Source organism: Cherax quadricarinatus, chromosome 28 (genome assembly GCF_038502225.1).
Source record: "Cherax quadricarinatus isolate ZL_2023a chromosome 28, ASM3850222v1, whole genome shotgun sequence".
In the NCBI taxonomy this organism is placed as follows: Eukaryota; Metazoa; Arthropoda; class Malacostraca; order Decapoda; family Parastacidae; genus Cherax; species Cherax quadricarinatus.
Genome location: NC_091319.1, coordinates 201366 through 221580, shown reverse-complemented (window position 1 = coordinate 221580; position 20215 = coordinate 201366). Strand labels below are relative to the sequence as shown.

The following is a 20215-nucleotide window of genomic DNA, read 5'->3' as shown; positions in this document are numbered from 1 at the left end:
GTGATGAATGAAAACTGGGACAATATTTTGATGAAAAAAAGTCGCCTAAAACCGAATTCGACGAAAACCAAGGCATATGAAAACCAAGGTTCCACTGTATAGTTTTACATACAGACTAGGGTATATGAAAACCGAGGTTCCACTGTACAGTAGGGGCCCCACTTATATGGCAGGTTAGGTTTCAGGCTACTGCCGGAAAGCAGACATCGCCGGAAAGCAGAACACCATTTTTTTCCACTTACAAATGCATATAAATGCCAGATAACAAGTTTACCCTAACATATATTAAGTTAGCAGTAGAACTAGGCATTAAAACATTATGAAGTAAAATACACACACAGTACACCCATTACTTACCTTAAAATATTCATAGTCCTAATGTACGGTGAGAGGTGAATTTTATTTGTGGGAAGTCGGGTTCGGGAGGTATGATAGCCAGCCAGGTCAGCCCACCCCACCCCACCCATATGTAATATGCAGTGACAGTTAATTAAATCACCCCAGAGCGATAAAATACATATACAGTACATTCATTAATTAGAGTACGTACCTTAATATATTTGTAGTCTTAATGGAGGGCAAGAGGTGAGTTTTTGTAGGAAGCCAGGTTTGGGAAGTTTGGGAGCCAGCCAGGTCAGCCCACGCCACCCACATGTAATATACTATGACATTTAATTAAAGCACCCTAGAATGATAAAATGCATATTCAGTGCATTCATTAATTACCTTCCCTGCCTTGGCAGGAAACGGCCGATGTGTTAATAAAAAAAAAAAATAAGTTCTCTTGAAGCATGATGTAAGACTAGTGTCAGTCCACTGCTGACAGTGCAATGGTGACATTTAATGAGCTTCCATGGCCCTGCCTTTATTTGTTTTCACTGTTACACGTAAACATGTCTGTTTGTCTGTCAAGCTCTTTCTAGCTCTGTCTGTCTGTCTGTCTAGCTCTTTGTTTGTCTGCTTATCTGCCTCTGTCTAACTCTTTGTTCATCTTTACTTATCTGCCTCTCGCTGTCTTTCTGTCTGTCTAGCTCTTTGTTTGTCTGCTTATCTGCCTCTCTGTCTAACTCTTTGTTCATCTTTGCTTATCTGCCTCTCGCTGTCTTTCTGTCTGTCTCTTTGTTTGTCTCTGCTTATCTGCCTCTCTGTCTACTTGTCTCTCTTTCTGTGTGTCTGCTTTTCTCTCTCTCCCTCTCCCTCTCTCGCTCTCGCTCGCTCGCTCTCTCTCTCTCGCTCTCTCTCTCTCGCTCTCTCTCTCTCGCTCTCTCTCTCTCGCTCTCTCTCTCTCGCTCTCTCTCGCTCTCTCTCGCTCTCTCTCGCTCTCTCTCGCTCTCTCTCTCTCGCTCTCTCTCTCTCTCTCTCTCTCTCTCTCTCTCTCTCTCTCTCGCTCGCTCGCTCGCTCTCTCTCTCTCTCGCTTGCTCGCTCTCTCTCTCTCGCTCGCTCGCTCTCTCTCTCTCTCTCTCTCTCTCTCTCTCTCGCTTGCTCGCTCTCTCTCTCGCTCGCTCTCTCTCTCGCTCTCTCTCGCTCTCGCTCTCTCGCTCTCTCTCGCTCTCGCTCTCTCGCTCTCTCTCGCTCTCTCGCTCTCGCTCTCTCGCTCTCTCTCGCTCTCTCTCTCTCTCACTCTCTCGCTATCTCTCTCTCGCTATCTCTCTCTCGCTATCTCTCTCTCGCTATCTCTCTCTCTCTCTCTCTCTCTCTCTCTCTCTCTCTCTCTCTCTCTCTCTCTCTCTCTCTCTCTCTCTCTCGCTCTCTCTCTCTCTCTCTCTCTCTCTCTCTCTCTCTCTCTCTCTCTCTCTCTCTCTCTCTCTCTCTCTCTCTCTCTCTCTCACGCACAAGCGCACACACACACACACACACACACACACACACACACACACACACACACACACACACACACACACACACAGCCACTCTTGAACCAACAGGTATTACACATGACTGCATCGTCACATCTGGTTCCTGAGCAAGTATAAATACATATTTGCCAGTCATGTTTATGCATTATATCTGCAAGCCCAGTATAGCACTTGATCTGGATTTTTTGGTTTATCCTAGGTAATTTACACTATAATTGTATTTATGTACTACCTGTGAGACAGAAATAGACAGAGATAGGCATAGATACAGACAGATAGTTGGAGATAGAGCCAGCCAGCCAGGCAGCTACCCAACCAGCCTGCCAAACATGTATTCCATGTTCCAGAATTTTCTTTTTACTTAGGGCATAGGTTATAAAACATTCTGAAAGGGTGCTGTACAAATGTTTCACATGGGTTATTATCAAGTTTTTTTTATATTTCCTCATCTGCTTATGGCCACATCCACCTCAAAGCCACTAAACTCGGGGTCAACATCACTTTCCTCTTAAAATGAGAGTGTTAATATTACTTGACATCAGTGAATCCCAGGTGTTTGCTACGCTGTTTGCTCTAGCTGGCGCTCAATTGAACTGGTGCTCCCACAAGGTACTAAGTGGTCCCAGATTTTTTTAATACTGTGCACACTGAGTGTTAAGACCCATTCTATGCTGACCAGGCATCTCAGGCCAATCGTGCCAAATTTGAAGGCAGAAAAAATAAAACATCGATCTACGTTCGGACCGTTTATGAGTTAAGTTACATTAACTGAATTTATACTTTTTTTTTTTATCACTAGCACCAGCATGTAAGTCATATGTAATATTAAAGTTATGTGGTGAAATATCTGCATTAAATGCTGAAATTCCTTTTGAAAATGTACTTCAGTACTTGGCATTCAAGTTAACAAAATTTACCCAGGTTAACACTCCATTCTCTTATTAGTAATTATGCCTTACTAAGTATTAATACAGATTGACCATCACTAATCCAGCATCGTTGGGACCTGTAGTGTGCCAGATTACAGAGTGGTTAGGTTAGAATACACTAAATTAACCTATCAGTAGAGAGACTTTCTGCTACATCTTCCTCATTTTCATCACTGCTTTCTCCTCCACTGGCTTGCTGCTATGGATTTACAACCATCTGCACAATTTGAGTCAGTATAATGAAATTTGAGTCAGTACATATAATGATGAAATTTGAAATTATGCTAGCCAAAATTAGTGCCGGATTACTGATGGAACCAGATAACTGATTGCTGGATTAGTGATGGCTGACCTGTATGTGTACCAGTTGTAAGACTATTGTTATGAGTATAATTTTGATTGTTGACTTTCAAGATATGACTACCACTTGGCAAGGAGTTTCATGCGTTCTCCTCACCCCACCCAAACATGACAGAAACTCATTACCATTTAACTCTTCCTAGCTTTAAGGTTGTAAATACTACTCTAGGGTTGCTGGCCAGATTTTAAGTTTAAAATTCATCAAAAATTAAATAAACTGAGAGAGAAAATGAAAAGGTAACTTCTAAGTTTCTTTCCTGGAAAGAAAAATGAAAAATTTTACTGTAAACTCCTACACCTACAATATTTTTCTTTGATATTCACTATTTTATCTTGTTTTGGTAGTTGAAATCACTTTTGTTTTTCTCATCCACATTGTATGTTCCCAAATGAATTGTAAGGAATCACATAGCTATTGTTAGCATGATAATTTCAGCCTAGTTTTTTTTTAATAAATATTAAGAAAGTTCGGGTGAGATATAAGCAACTATTGGCAGAAAGGTGGGCTGGTGCAAGTATGAGTAGTGGGGGGATTGAAGAGGGTTGGAATAGTTTTGAAAATGCAGTATTAGAATATGGGGCAGAAATTTGTGGTTATAGGAGGGTGGGTGCAGGAGGAAAGAGGAGTGATTGATGGAATGATGAAGTAAAGGGTGTGATAGAAGAGAAAAAGTTAGCTTATGAGAGGCTTTTACAAAGCAGAAGCATTATAAGAAGAGTAGAGTATATGGAGAGTAAAAGAAAGGTAAAGAGAGTGGTGAGAGAGTGCAAAAGGAGAGCAGATGATAGAGTGGGAGAGGCACTGTCAAGAAATTTTAATGAAAATAAGAAAAAATTTTGGAGTGAGTTAAACAAGTTAAGAAAGCCTAGAGAACGAATGGATTTGTTAGTTAAAAACAGAGCAGGGGAGTTAGTATATGAGGAGATGGAGGTTTTGGGTAGATGGCAAGAATATTTTGAGGAACTTTTAAATGTCGACGAAGAAAGGGAAGCGGTAATTTCATGCACTGGCCAGGGAGGTATACCATCTTTTAGGAGTGAAGAGGAACAAGATGTGAGTGTGGGGGAGGTGCATGAGGCATTACGTAGAATGAAAGGGGGTAAAACAGCTGGAACTGACGGGATCATGACTGGAACTGACGGGATCATGACAGAAATGTTAAAAGCAGGGAGGATATAGTGTTGGAGTGGTTGGTATTTTTGTTTAATAAATGTATGAAAAAGGGGAAGGTACCTAGGGATTGGCAGAGAGCATGTATAGTCCCTTTATATAAAGGGAAGGGGGATAAAAGAGATTGTAAAAATTATAGAGGAATAAGTTTACTGAGTATACCAGGAAAAGTGTACGGTAGGGTTTTAATTGAAAGAATTAGAGGTAAGACAGAATGTAGGATTGCGGATGAGCAAGGAGGTTTCAGAGTGGGTAGGGGATGTGTAGATCAAGTGTTTACATTGAAGCATATATGTGAACAGTATTTACATAAAGGTAGGGAAGTTTTTATTGCATTTATGGATTTAGAAAAGGCATGTGATAGAGTGGATAGGGGAGCAATGTGGCAGATGTTGCAAGTACAGTGGACCCCCACATGACGATTACCTCCGAATGCGACCAATTATGTAAGTGTATTTATGTAAGTGCGTTTGTACGTGTATGTTTGGGGGTCTGAAATGGACTAATCTACTTCACAATATTTCTTATGGGAACAAATTCGGTCAGTACTGGCACCTGAACATACTTCTGGAGTGAAAAAATATCGTTAACCGGGGGTCCACTGTATATGGAATAGGTGGTAAGTTACTAAATGCTGTAAAGAGTTTTTTATGAGGGTAGTGAGGCTCAGGTTAGGGTGTGTAGGAGAGAGGGAGACTACTTCCCGGTAAAAGTAGGTCTTAGACAGGGATGTGTAATGTCACCATGGTTGTTTAATATATTTATAGATGGGGTTGTAAAAGAAGTAAATGCTAGGGTGTTCGGGAGAGGGGTGGGATTAAATTATGGGGAATCAAATACAAAATGGGAATTGACACAGTTGCTTTTTGCTGATGATACTGTACTTATGGGAGATTCTAAAGAAAAATTGCAAAGGTTAGTGGATGAGTTTGGGAGTGTGTGTAAAGGTAGAAAGTTGAAAATGAACATAGAAAAGAGTAAGGTGATGAGGGTATCAAATGATTTAGATAAAGAAAAATTGGATATCAAATTGGGGAGGAGGAGTATGGAAGAAGTGAATGTTTTCAGATACTTGGGAGTTGACGTGCCGGCAGATGGATTTACGAAGGATGAGGTTAATCATAGAATTGATGAGGGAAAAAAGGTGAGTGGTGCATTGAGGTATATGTGGAGACAAAAAACGTTATCTATGGAGACAAAGAAGGGAATGTATGAGAGTATAGTAGTACCAACACTCTTATATGGGTGTGAAGCTTGGGTTGTGAATGCAGCAGCAAGGAGGTGGTTGGAGGCAGTAGAGATGCCCTGTCTAAGGGCAATGTGTGGTGTAAATATTATGCAGAAAATTCGGAGTGTGGAAATTAGGAGAAGGTGTGGAGTTAATAAAAGTATTAGTCAGAGAGCTGAAGAGGGGTTGTTGAGGTGGTTTGGTCATTTAGAGAGAATGGATCAAATTAGAATGACATGGAGAGCACTTAAATCTGTAGGGGAAGGAAGGCAGGGTAGGGGTTGTCCTCAAAAAGGTTGGAAGGAAGGGATAAAGGAGGTTTTGTGGGCGAGGGACTTGGACTTCCAACAGGTGTGCATGAGCGTGTTCGATAGGAGTGAATGGAGACGAATAGTATTTGGGACCTGACGATCTGTTGGAGTGTGAGCAGGGTAATATTTAGTTAAGGGATTCAGGGAAACCGGTTATTTTTATATAGGCGGACTTGAGTTCTGGAAATGGGAAGTACAGTGCCTGCACTCTAAAGGAGGGGTTTCGGGATATTAGCAGTTTGGAGGGATATGTTGTGTCTCTTTATACGTATATGCTTCTAAACTGTTGTGTTCTGAGCACCTCTGCAAAAACAGTGATTATGTGTGAGTGAGGTGAAAGTGTTGAATGATGATGAAAGTATTTTCTTTTTGGGGATTTTCGTTCTTTTTGGGTCACCCTGCCTCGGTGGGAGACGGCCGACTTGTTATAAAAAAAAAAATTAAGAAAGAAGTTTTAGGTAGCAGGTTGTTTGACAGCAACCACCCAGGGAGATACTACTGTCCTGCCAAGTGAGTGTGAAACAGAAACTTGTAATTGTTTTACGTGATGGTAGGAGTGCTGGTGTATTTTTTTCTGTCTCATAAACATGCAAGATTTCACGTATGTCTTGCTACTTCTACTTAGGTCACACTACACATAAGAACATAAGAAAGAAGGAACACTGCAGCAGGCCTACTAACCTATGCAAAGCAGGTCCATGTCAACCCCGGCTTAGACCAATGACGCACCTAGTCAGGTCACAATCACTTAAGGAAGGAGCATGGCACCAGACCTAGTAGCACAAGCTAATCAGGTCCAATTCACACCCACCCACACCTACTCATGTATTTATCTAACCTATTTTTAAAACTACACAACGTTTTAGCCTCTATACTGTACTCGGGAGTTTGTTCCACTCATCCACAACTCTATTACCACACCAGTGCTTTCCTATATCCTTCCTGAATCTGAATTTTTCCAGCACGCTATTTACATCCCCTTTATTTATTCCTGTTTTCCACTTTACACCTCAATCATATCCCCCCTAATTCTACACCTTTCTAGAGAGTGCAGATACAGGGCCCTCAGTCTATCCTCATAGGGAAGATTTCTGATACATGGGATCAACTTTGTCATCCTCCTCTGTACGTTTTCCAGAGCATTTATATCCATTCTGTAATACGGTGACCAGAACTGTGCAGCATAATCTAGATGAGGCCTAACCAAGGATATGTAGAGTTGAAGAACAACCTGAGGACTTCCAGTATTTATTCTTAACCTAACACAGCCTAACCTAACCTAACACAACACAACCTATAGCCTCACTTAACTCAACCTAACCTAACCTAACCTGATTCAACCTAACCTAACCTAATTTAACTCAACCTAACACAACCTAACTTAACCTAGCATAACCTAATCAAATACAAACTAACTTATTTTAGAACAGTGAGAATAGTATTTGAACGTATACAAAGAACAATGGCCTGGGTGACCAGGCAAAACACCAAACGAGCCTGGTCCATGGCCGGGCTCCAGGAGTAGAAAAACTGTCGCAACTCGTCATAGGTATATCAAAGGTATGAAAGATTAATGAACTGGCTAAGGCATTTGCGTAGAAAGATCATTGGTATTAAATATAATTATAAGATGCTCCGTTATATCCCACATGGAGACAGAAACACAGATTAATTGATCTGTATATTTCAACCCCCATTCTGGGGTCCTCTTCAGCAGGGAGGTCTAAGAGGACCCCGGTATAGGATTGAAATATACAGATTAATTAATTTTGTGAGTGTCAGTGTCCGTGTGGATTATTACTGAGCATTGACAAGCGTTCGATATGGGTGTGTGTGGGAAACAAGCAGGTTGCAACACTTGGGTTGGAAACAGTAAATGTATAAAAGGCATTCAGCATGAAGTTATCAGTAAAGACAATAGATCAGGTCAGCAAACAAAGGGGGACAGCAGAGGGCAGCAAGGGACTAGCTCCCTTAAGGTTTACTATACTAATAGCAAGAGTGTAAGAAATAAGATAGATGAGCTAAGATTAATTGCAAGTGCAGGAAACATAGACATATTGCTATAACAGAGACCTGGCTCAATCTGAAAGATAGAGAGATGCCCTCTGAATGTCACATACAAGGCTATAAATTATTCCACACTGACAGGGTCAACAGGAAAGGTGGTGGAGTAGCGATGTATGTCAGAGACAATTTAAATTGTTGTGTTAGACAAGATATTAAATTAGAAGCGTCAGCCACTGAATCTGTTTGGTTACAGCTTCTCGAGGGCCGAGAAAAACTAATTTTGGGTGTGATTTACAGGGCCCCAAATCTTGATAGGGAGTGCAGTAAACTTGTATGGGACGAAATTCGTAAGGCATCTACATACGAAAATGTTGTGCTAATGGGAGATTTCAACTATAGACAGATTGACTGGAGCAATTTGACAGGAAATTTAGAGTCAGGTGACTTTCTTGATACGATCCAGGATTGTTTTTTAAAACAGTTTGTGACAGAGCCAACTAGGGGAAATAACAGCCTTGACTTGGTTCTTGCCAGTAGGGAAACACTAATTAATAATCTTGAGGTTAATGATGAGCTTGGGGAAAGTGATCACAAATCACTCAGTTTTAATATATCATGGAATTCCCCTAATAATGGCAATCAAGTCTCCGTCCCTGACTTTCGCTTGGCTGATTTCATAGGACTGAAAAATTACTTAGGTGGGCTGAACTGGAATGACCTGACTAAGGGTCAGGTAGGTGGTGATGGTTGCCGATATGATGCTTTCCAGGGCATAGTTCTAGCTGCTCAGTCAAATTATGTTCCAAATAGGGAAATCAGATCAAACAAAAATGATCCTAAATGGATGAACAATAGATTAAAATATCTGATTGGTCAAAAGAGAGGCATATACATGTATAGGCAAATCAAAAGAGGAGAGGGGCAATTGAGAAATCGATATATTCAGTTAAAGAGAGAAATAAAAAAGGGAATTAGAAAAGCAAAAAGAGATTATGAGGTTAAAGTTGCAAGAGAATCGAAGACTAACCCAAAAGGATTCTTTCAGGTATACAGAAGTAAGATCAGGGACAAGATAGGCCCACTCAAAAGTTCCTCGGGTCAGCTCACTGACAGTGATAAGGAAATGTGTAGAATTTTTAACACATACTTCCTCTCAGTTTTTACACAGGAGGATACCAGCGATATTCCAGTAATGATAAATTATGTAGAACAGGACGATAATAAACTGTGCACTATTAGGGTCACAAGTGACATGGTCCTTAGGCAAATAGATAAATTAAAACCTAACAAATCCCCAGGCCCTGATGAACTGTATGCAAGGGTTCTAAAGGAATGTAAAGAGGAGCTTAGCACACCTTTGGCTAATCTTTTCAACATATCACTACTAACTGGCATGGTGCCAGATAAGTGGAAAATGGCAAATGTGATACCTATTTTCAAAACAGGTGACAGGTCCTTAGCTTCGAACTATAGACCAATAAGCCTAACCTCCATAGTGGGAAAATTTATGGAATCAATAATTGCCGAGGCAGTTCGTAGCCACCTTGAAAAGCATAAATTAATCAACGAATCTCAGCATGGTTTTACAAAGGGGCGTTCCTGCCTTACGAATTTATTAACTTTTTTCACTAAGGTATTTGAGGAGGTAGATCATGGTAATGAATATGATATTGTGTATATGGACTTCAGTAAGGCTTTTGACAGGGTCCCACATCAGAGACTATTGAGGAAAATTAAAGCACATGGAATAGGAGGAGAGATTTTTTCCTGGATAGAGGCATGGTTGACAAATAGGCAGCAGAGAGTTTGCATAAATGGGGAGAAATCAGAGTGGGGAAGCGTCACGAGCGGTGTTCCACAGGGGTCAGTGTTGGGCCCCCTGCTGTTCACAATCTACATAAACGACATAGATGAGGGCATAAAGAGCGACATCGGCAAGTTTGCCGATGGCACCAAAATAGGCCGTCGAATTCATTCTGACGAGGACATTCGAGCACTCCAGGAAGATTTGAATAGACTGATGCAGTGGTCGGAGAAGTGGCAGATGCAGTTTAATATAGACAAATGCAAAGTTCTAAATGTTGGACAGGACAATAACCATGCCACATATAAACTAAATAATGTAGATCTTAATATTACGGATTGCGAAAAAGATTTAGGAGTTCTGGTTAGCAGTAATCTGAAACCAAGACAACAGTGCATAAGTGTTCGCAATAAAGCTAATAGAATCCTTGGCTTCATATCAAGAAGCATAAATAATAGGAGTCCTCAGGTTGTTCTTCAACTCTATACATCCTTGGTTAGGCCTCATTTAGATTATGCTGCACAGTTTTGGTCACCGTATTACAGAATGGATATAAATTCTCTGGAAAATGTACAAAGGAGGATGACAAAGTTGATCCCATGTATCAGAAACCTTCCCTATGAGGATAGACTAAGGGCCCTGAAACTGCACTCTCTAGAAAGACGTAGAATTAGGGGGGGTATGATTGAGGTGTATAAATGGAAGACAGGAATAAATAAAGGGGATGTAAATAGTGTGCTGAAAATATCTAGCCTAGACAGGACTCGCAGCAATGGTTTTAAGTTGGAAAAATTCAGATTCAGGAAGGATATAGGAAAGTACTGGTTTGGTAATAGAGTTGTGGATGAGTGGAACAAACTCCCAAGTACCGTTATAGAGGCCAGAACGTTGTGTGGCTTTAAAGATAGGTTGGATAGATACATGAGTAGATGTGGGTGGGTGTGAGTTAGACCTGATAGCTTGTACTACCAGGTCGGTTGCCGTGTTCCTCCCTTAAGTCAATGTGACCTGACCTGACTAGGTTGGGTGCATTGGCATAAGCCTGTAGGAGACTTGGACCTGCCTCGCATGGGCCAGTAGGCCTTCTGCAGTGTTCCATCGTTCTTATGTTCTTATAAGTGTTATATGTTGAGTGTTGCTTCACCTGGTTATACACAACACTGTCCTGGTTGTTGTTGTGTAACTGATGTGTTGCCTGGAACACAACACTGCCCAGGTTGCTGTGTGTTACTCTGGTGTGTTGCTTGGAACACAACACTGCCCTGGTTGTTGTTGTGTTACTCTGATGTGTTGCCTGGAACACCACACTACCCTGGTTGCTGTGTGTTACTTACCCTGGTGTGTTGCCTGGAACATCACACTACCCTGGTTGCTGTGTGTTACTTACCCTGGTATGTTGCCTGGAACACCACACTACCCTGGTTGCTGTGTGTTACTTACCCTGGTGTGTTGCCTGGAACATCACACTACCCTGGTTGCTGTGTGTTACTTACCCTGGTGTGTTGCCTGGAACACCACACTACCCTGGTTGCTGTGTGTTACTTACCCTGGTATGTTGCCTGGAACACCACACTACCCTGGTTGCTGTGTGTTACTTACCCTGGTGTGTTGCCTGGAACATCACACTACCCTGGTTGCTGTGTGTTACTTACCCTGGTGTGTTGCCTGGAACACCACACTACCCTGTTTGATGTGTGTTACTTACCCTGGTGTGTTGCCTGGAACACCACACTACCCTGGTTGATGTGTGTTACTTACCCTGTTGTGTTGCCTGGAATACAACACTACCATGGTTGCTGTGTGTTACTTACCCTGGTGTGTTGCCTGGAACACAACACTGCCCTGGTTGCTGTGTGTTACTTACCCTGATGTGTTGCCTGGAGCACAATACTGTCCTAGTTGTTACTATGTGTTACCCTGGTGTGTTGCCTAGAAGGTGACACCGCATAACACCAAGACAAATTTAGAGAGTGCAAGAGACGACACACAAATGAAATTAAGGAAGCGTGACTCTTGTCTTCATGAGTCTGCAACAAGACTCCGTCTTGTTTTTCTGGAGTCGTGGTCCCAGGACCAGATTAGTGGGTACCATTGGGCGAGGCAAATATTTTTGTTAGTGGGTTTGGGTTTGAGAAAGACCTAACTGGTACACGTACATATATATATATACACACACACACACCCTTCTGGGTTTTCTTCCATTTTCTTACTAGTTCTTGTTTATTCCTTCTTATCTCCATGGGGAAGTGGAACAGAATTCTTCCTCTGTAAGCCATGCGTGTCGCAGGAGGTGACTACAATGCCGGGAGCAAGGGGCCAGTAACCCCTTCTCCTGTATGCACTACTAAAGTTGAAAAGAGAAACTTTCGTTTTTCTTTTTGGGCCACTCTGCCTTGGTGGGATACTGCCGGTTATTTGATAGAAGGTTAAGAAACAAAATATTGTTGAAAGCAGTTACAATACAGTTTAGGCTAGTAAGAAACAACATATTGTTGAAAGCAGTTGCAATACAGTATAGGCTAGTAAGAAACAGATTGAAGTACTGCGTGTACTTACTTTATTAACCTGTTTCACAATACATTGGTTGAGACCTAGTTCTCATTTTCTTTTTAAATACAATGATAGGTAAAATGTGTTCATGTGGCAATGTCTTGCCAGAAATAATAGAAAACTGTTGTATAAGAGCCCTTGTGGATAATGCACAGATCCTGTGTAAAGTAAATACAGTAATAAAAGGTGCTGCAAATCTCTGACAAAAACTTGTATAAATTAATGAAATGGAATGATGTAATTTAACGTTGACAAGTCACATGTAGTGGAAGTGGGATAAAGCAACGTGAAGAATGTACAGTGTGCTGTAAATTCATAAATACCAGAGAGACTGAGATATTGACAAACCATTGTAACTGGAAAATCATAGTAATGATTTGAGAGACCCCTCCTACAGTGGCAAACTTTCAGTAGCCCATATATTTGTGGACAGATGTTAAAAATTTTAATCATAAATTGCCCAAATATTTTTTGTATTATGTCAGAGTTGGAACATGCATTTATTGGATAAGATTTCAAATGTCTAAAGATTAGCAACAAACTCAACCCATAGTTAAAAAAAAAGTTGCAAAAAGAAAGTTTAAAAATGGTAGAACTGCTGTCAATGGCTGCTAGAAGGAAAATATGAGGAATAACCACATATAAGACCATAAAAGGTTTCTGTACGAAAGGATGGCTAAGAATTCGACACTATCAGTAAGGAGGACAAGAGGTTACAGATTTCAATTAAGGAAAAAGATATATCAGAAAGATACTAGAAGTTTTTCTTCATAGTGGTACAGCAAGGGAATGGGATTATAAGAGGTAGTTCTATAACCATGAGAGATTGAACACTGGAAAAGGGATCCCAGAAGATAGATTAAACACTGGAAAAAGGAATACCAGAAAATAGATTAAACCCTGGAAAAGGGATACCAGAAGATAGATTAAACACTGGAAAAGTGATCCAGAAGTTTAGCTCTGATCATGGAGCTATAATAGATAATCACAAAATTCCCTATCATTCTGTTTCTTACTATCCCTTTGGTCCTATTATTGCCTACTGAACTGTTAAATTCCTTATTCTGTCTCCTATCTTCATTCAGCCTTAATCTAATCTAAACTAGACTAGACTAGCGACTAGGTATATATTCTTCTAATTCTGCAGCTGCAATTTCTTTGCTAAATATTCATTGGCAAGGGTTTCATTAGTCTCTTAGAGATAGGTCTTTATGTTGTCCTAGATCAAAAACCTATATGTGGAGTACATCATCTCTCCATTGTGGGATCATCAAGAGGCAAATTATCTCTATCATCATCTTCATTTCCAGATGTTTTGTGATATGTATTTTTACCTATAGAATTCTTATAGATTTAAGTGAAGCTAATGTTTTTAGTGTTTGGCCTACTTTGGTGTATCCATTCCATCCATGGTTGCAGACTGTCGTAGAGTCCCTTGGTCTACCTCATCTTTTTCTTCATCTTATCTTTATATCGTTTTTCTCCCTCATGGGAAGTTCATGTGGTCCATGTCTGCTCTTCCTTTCCTTCCAGATCTCTCATTTCTCTGCTTTGGATTTGCACTCACACTTCCTTGATTATTTTAAATCACTCCAGTGATTGAAAGGCTCGGACTGAATGGGATGTGCAGCTCTCTTTTTCTAATCATGCAAACAAACCATACCATGGGCAGGGATAAAACCCGCGATCGGAGAGTCACAGTTGCAAACAAACCATACCACGGGTGGGGATAGAACCCGCGATCAGAGTCATAAAACTCCAGACCGATGCGCTAGCCAGCTGGCCCAGTGGCTAGTGCATCAGCCTGGAGTTTTATGACTGATCGCAGATTCTGTCCCTGCCCGTGATATGGATAGTTGTCTCTTGCTTTCACGGTGGAATTGTGTGGACTAGTCTGCGAACATTTACTTTTCTGCTTCCTCATTTACCATTTACTGTAGTCTGAAATTTTCAAAGTGAGTTGTGATTTCCAGAACTTGCAGAGAGAATGATTCTTGATATCCTTACCATGTAGCTTATTGTTTGAGATGGAGAAACGACTGCAGTCCTGGCAGTCACTTCTTCCATAGCTCTGTGCTGCAGAATGAGCTTCCACTATCAGCTACTGGTTTTCTGTGCAGAAATAGTGGTTGTGCATTTCATTCAGTCTTGGCACAGATGCCTACTCCCCATGTTCTGTGGTGTGATCATTTGCTATATATGGCAGATAACAGATCTAGCATTGATCTTCAGTTGGATTCTGAGATGGGCTTCCCTTTCTCCCTCTGCCCATCTTAAAAAGGGTTCTCAGTGGATGTACTAGTGGCCCAAAACATCCTGACACTACTTCCACACCACTCCTGGAGTAGTTTGACAGACCATGTTCTACCTGTATGTGACCTGTTGTGAGTCTGACTTGAGTATTACTGGCAGGTATTTTCTTTTAGCATGCTTTTTTGGAAGAACAGTTGCTGCATCCTTAAATCCTGTGACTGTTACCTACACTAGCTGTAACAAGCATTCCTATACCAACTAACATACAACCGGGTGAATCAGTTCAGTTCAAAGCAATCCAAGTAGATTATCTTCTTCTTTTTTTTAACCACTATACAAGGACTAAGGCCGAAGATGGAAAATAAAGTTCCTTTCATAATTGGCCTTACATAAACAAATGTAATGTTTGTAGCTTTTACAGAAGCTTACATAAGAGACTTCTTGGACAGTGAAGTCTGTTTCCCAAAAGACTGTAGAAATGTGGTAGAGTAAATAAGCTGCATGGAAAAGTAGTCTTCTGTGTGAAGGACTCTTAATTACACATAACTTTTAAAATCAAATCATATGTTTTGAATAAGAGTGGAGACCAAAGACTTGACAGCCATCCTTGTATATAACCTACCATGAACACTGGCATAAAGCTCTGCATGGATAATCTTAAGAGATTGCCAGTGGGAAGGTATGTTTGGTAAGTTTTATTTCAACAAACCAGAAATTGACTAGGATGAAATAAACAATGAACTATCAAATATTTTCTGGGAAACCATCATGAGCACTCTTAACTCAAACCAGTCTATGAAAAAGATAAATGCAGCAACATACAAGATCTGTTCAAGATATCCCACTGCGAAAGCCTAGAAGGAAATGAAACATAGAAGATAAAAGACTGTACAGATGAGAATAAAGGGCTGCTGCACTTCTTAAAAGAAAGAAAAAAAGATTGCAACAGGAAAAAAAATTTCCACCAAGAAATTGCAGATATAGGGCAGTAACCTTGTGCTGGACAGAAAAAAACTTGCAAAAAAAAAAAAAGTCGTTCAAGAAATAGGGGGGGGGGGACCCCAAATACTTTTTAATGTGTGCAAAATCTGAGTCAAACCCCTCTTTCAGAATTGACCTTCTGCTCAATGGTTCATACACAGAAAAAGAAAAGAGAAATGAGGAAAATCCTGAAAGAACAGTATGAGTCAGTGTTCATTAATCCAAATGACATAAGATAATTTCTTCAATAACTCTGGTTACTCTACAAATTTCATCTGACATTAGCACAAAGCTTTCAGACTTCAAAAATGAAATTGGAGAAGGCACTTAGAATAAGGGGAAATTCCAGAGGCTTTAAAAAGTGCAGAAATAGCCTCTCTCTTTACAGAGGACACTGCAGAATGATTATAAGGAATTACATGATAACATCATACATTATGAAAGACTTTGAAAGGGAGCTGCAACATTAACTTACTGTTTTTAGGGAAAGGCATGACTTACACATTCTAAGTCATCATGGATTTAAAGCAAGAAAATCATGCCTGCCACAAATACATGTACTAGATTATGATGATAAATCACTCAGGCTTTGGGAGAAATAAAAAGGCCAACATGATTTACATGGATTTTGCAATGGCCCTTGACAAATGTGACCATGGAGTGATAATTTGTAAAATGAGATCAGTTTTTATAACAGGACAAACATACAATAAGTATGAAAATTGCCTCAGTAAAGGACAAAAAAAATGCTAAGAGGTATCAACAGTTTTCCAATGCTCAAATAAAAATAACATGATGTTCAGCAGTGCAAATTTCAACTGCCTAGATATAGGCAAAATTAAGAATAAAAGGTCCAAGTCAGACCGAAATGTTGTCATCAGTTTCTTTCTCCTATGTGCAGGTTATATGTGTATAGAAAGAATGCACAGCTCAGAATGCAGGCAGACCATCTCATAGAATATAGGAATCAAGTAAAAACTTAGAAATAGCAATGTCAGATCACTTGTCACTTAGAGAACACATTAAGTCAGTGCAGCATAGACCAGGAAACTGATTGGGTGCATTGAGGGAACATTCAAAGCAAGAAAAGCAATGCTAATAATGGTACAATACTTTTCAAATCATTGGTGCCCCTCTCCCTTCCAAGGAGGTTCCTTGATGCTGGTGATAGGAACTTGATCTAGGGAATTGGACCTTCGCTCCAATTGCTTAAATTGAGCCTGAATACCTTCCATTTCCCCAAGCACTGTATCACCCCTGAAGGTTTAGTACCCCTCCCCAGAAATGTAATAATGCTGCTTTCTTGACTAATATTGGTCTGTGCTCACAGCACCTTTCAAGGCAGTCAAGATAGTGCTTGGATTATGCTCTCTGGAAAGAGAGAGATACATACCTGATACTGAAGGGCCTGGCTTCCAATTTGCACATTTTCATAACAGTTTAATAGAGTGAAAGATATGGAAGAAAGTTTAGAATAAATCCAATGACAACAGGGGTGCCACAAGTACATATAGAGATCATTGTGTCACCATTCATGGTCCAAGACTTTTCAAAACTTGTCACAGGTTCTCTACTTCATTTGTTGCTACTCTCTTACTCCCTGGGTAAACCAACTTGAAGAATCAAGCTTTCCTTGGTTTCCCAAGTTGGGTTTTCACTGCATGTTTCTGGTTAGGCAGATGCTCAGTCTAACTCAAGATACTGTCTTTAAATTAAAAGAGGAAAGTTTTTCTGATGATTACTTGAGGTTCCTTGGGGCTGCCTTCCTGGGTTGCAGCTTGAATGTTTTTCATCTCAGGAAGTTCAGTTTTTTTCCCTTTTATATTACTGTATTGAAGGTAGTATCTTGTATGTGATGATCCTTGAGCATGATTCTGCTCATGCTTTACAGGCTAGTCTTTAATGATAGATTGAAAAGCAATGGTGAAGTGGGTTTTTGTGGTGATCCTAGGAGAGGACTCGTATTGAGTCCATTGTTCACCAAAGCGCTCCGCTTTGCATACTTGCTATTTTCAGCTTTGCAAGATATAATGGATTTCGGTTCATTTTGTTTTTACTTGGCTTCAGAGTATTCTGTTCACTTTGTCTAGATGATTCTAGAGAGGATAACCTCTATCCATGTTCGGTACAAGGTCATTTCCTGCTCATGCTCATGCATGTTGGGACCCGTGGTAATGACCAGGAGGATACTGAGGTGAAGCTTGCTATATCAAGCATGCCCTGTGGCAGGTTTCTGCCTCACAATAACTTGTGGACCTTTTTCACTAGTTTGTCCATGGGAATTGGCAGGGATGATGGGCCCTACAGATAATCAGCAGATTATACAGGTTTATGTAGGATATGTTTATCCATGCTTTTCCTGCTAGAGTCATCACCATGGAATGATTGCTGTAGATTGAGGATTGGGACACATATCTCATAAGTTTACCTGCTTTCAGGTGATCCTGCTTGTTTCAAATCCTGTGATATGTATTTTCATTATCTGCCGATAATGAAAATACATATCACATATGACTGGGGTACCTATAGGGACCCTAAGAAATCTTAGAAGAGTGTGTCTTAGTGTTAACCAGTTGATTATTTTTAACTTGTTGGGTATAATAGTTTGTCTTTATTATTTTACTTTTTGTATGAAGTGTTTTGGGGGCTGATTATGGCTTACAGGTGTATGGTAGGTCTGCCTGAAATAGTGGAGTTGTTTATATAGCAGAGATCTTTTGATCCTTGTGCAGTGTAAATGTTAAAAATTCTTTCCCTTTATCATCATTGGTTGTGGTAAACAGTGCTGTTACAGCTGTGTTGCTAACACCAGACTTACACATGGTCATCTCATGGTGTGGTAGCTGGCACCATGGAGAATTGTCAGGTTGTGCTGGTCAGCTATCACCTGATTGACCTAATCATCAAAGAGTTTGTTGACTTAATTGTTGATCTCTTCTTCACTGCCCTGATAAGCTAATGGTACTTTGTCTTTTTACTTTTTTTTTCACTGTAATTGATTTACTGCACCAATTGTTACTTTCTCCACTTGCCATCATATTCACTCTCAACACTTCTACTTTTACTGCTACCATTTATCTTACCTTTGCTGTGCAGAGTTGAATGGCACACTTAAGTTTAGCATTTCCTATGCATATAATCCTCTTTTTGCTTTTAGATGTAAAAATATATACTTTCTTCCAAAAAATGCAGTTCATTTAGCATGTCTTCTTAATTTCTCAATTGCAATTTATGTTACAAGAAAATAAAATTGTCTAAAATAGCTTTTTAAAGAATAAAAAGACCAGATAAGTATTTTATTTCAAGGTTGTTGGATAATAAATTATGTGTTTGAGAAATTGTTATGTAGGTGGTTTGATTAGGTGAGTGCATTTTTATTTGTAAATCATAAATAGTGATTGATTACTATAAAGTAGAATAATGGCAAAATTTAAAATGAATACTAAATCTGAAATTATGGATAGCAAATATAGTCTAAAGTGAGGTGAACAAGTTTTTTTTTTTATTTTTTTTTTTTTTTTATGTACTAGGTATTTGAGTCAAAGATAAGTTACTGAAGCTGTGCTTCAAGGGTGCTGGTTTCAATGGGAATATTAGATACAGTATTTGAAAATATATGTGGGAGTCCCTAGAGTGATATTAGATTAGGATTTTCTTTATAGTAGAAAGACATTTGATGCACAAAACATTTTTATTATAGACTACGTTTTGCTCTGGGTAAAGCTTTATCATGACTTGATGAAGCTAACGACAGTAAAACATCATTTATAATAATAATACTGATTAAGATTTGCTCTGTACCAAGTTTCTTTCTACAATATTTGTCAGCATTACCTACCACATTCAGATATGGTATAAATGATACGAGTTCCTTAAGAAAATGTAGGTTAGAAAAATTGAGAAACTACTGTCATCAGTGATATGTAGTGGGATCTCTTCCCTTATGAACCAATAATTCATACATTGTCTAGTTAATTATTAGTTGTGATGTGTTTTTCTCTTGTCTTTTCATTCTTGAAGTAACGTAATATTGCAACAAGTATGTACAGGTTTTGTTAATAACTGTGAAGGGAAATGCAGTATATTAAATATTCAGAATACTGTTCTCTCAGAAGCTTCTAATCATTTAATTTAAAACAAATAATTCAGAGGCTTTTCTTAATGAATGCAAAACTAGCCAAACTATTACTAGGGTGAGTTTTTTATTTTATGGCTAATACTGTATGAAAATTTTAGATTTTTTGTAAATTAGTTAAAATATTTCTTTATGTAAAAAGAAATGGTTAACAATACATTTTAGCTAAACTGGAAATATATATGTGAGGTGTTGCCAGTTACTGAAGTATCTTGTCTCACCCACCAACAGCCCCCAACAGTACTGGGAGCTGTATTATCACTTCTGGTAAGGTCCCCCATACTACTTGTTAACTGCTGATGGTGATTGGGACGTGTGCTCAAACTGAACAACCTGGTTAAATGATGTTCTTGCAGATATTTAGATTGTTCTCTGAAGAATCGTTGTATACATTGCTAATCTTGTGGCACAGATACTGGCAGTGTTTTGTAATGCAGCCATAGTAGCTGTTTTATAGTTGAACACAAAAGTACAAAGGCTGTGTAGTGAAGCACTTAGGTATTCCACAGTTATCAGTGTATTAAAATGTGTCTACAGAGAATAACCTTCACCATCGGTTTGGTGGCTTTTCTTAAAACTGTTTACAACCTAGATTAATTACAAAATGGGTGCTACTAAATCCTGAG

General features: G+C 39.5%; 1 protein-coding gene across 4 annotated transcripts in view; it reads left to right on the top strand.

Moving 5' to 3' along the window:
• The window catches only part of yem (yemanuclein), a gene marked incomplete at its 5' end in the record, with an annotated part of 205437 nt that overhangs the window by 124251 nt on the left and 60971 nt on the right, over positions 1-20215 (top strand). For 3 of the 4 annotated variants that reach the window (XM_070089273.1, XM_070089274.1, XM_070089270.1), the window contains 1 exon segment: positions 19821-19856. In XM_070089273.1, coding sequence (XP_069945374.1) covers positions 19821-19856 — 36 coding nt within the window. 4 annotated transcript variants of the gene reach the window in all.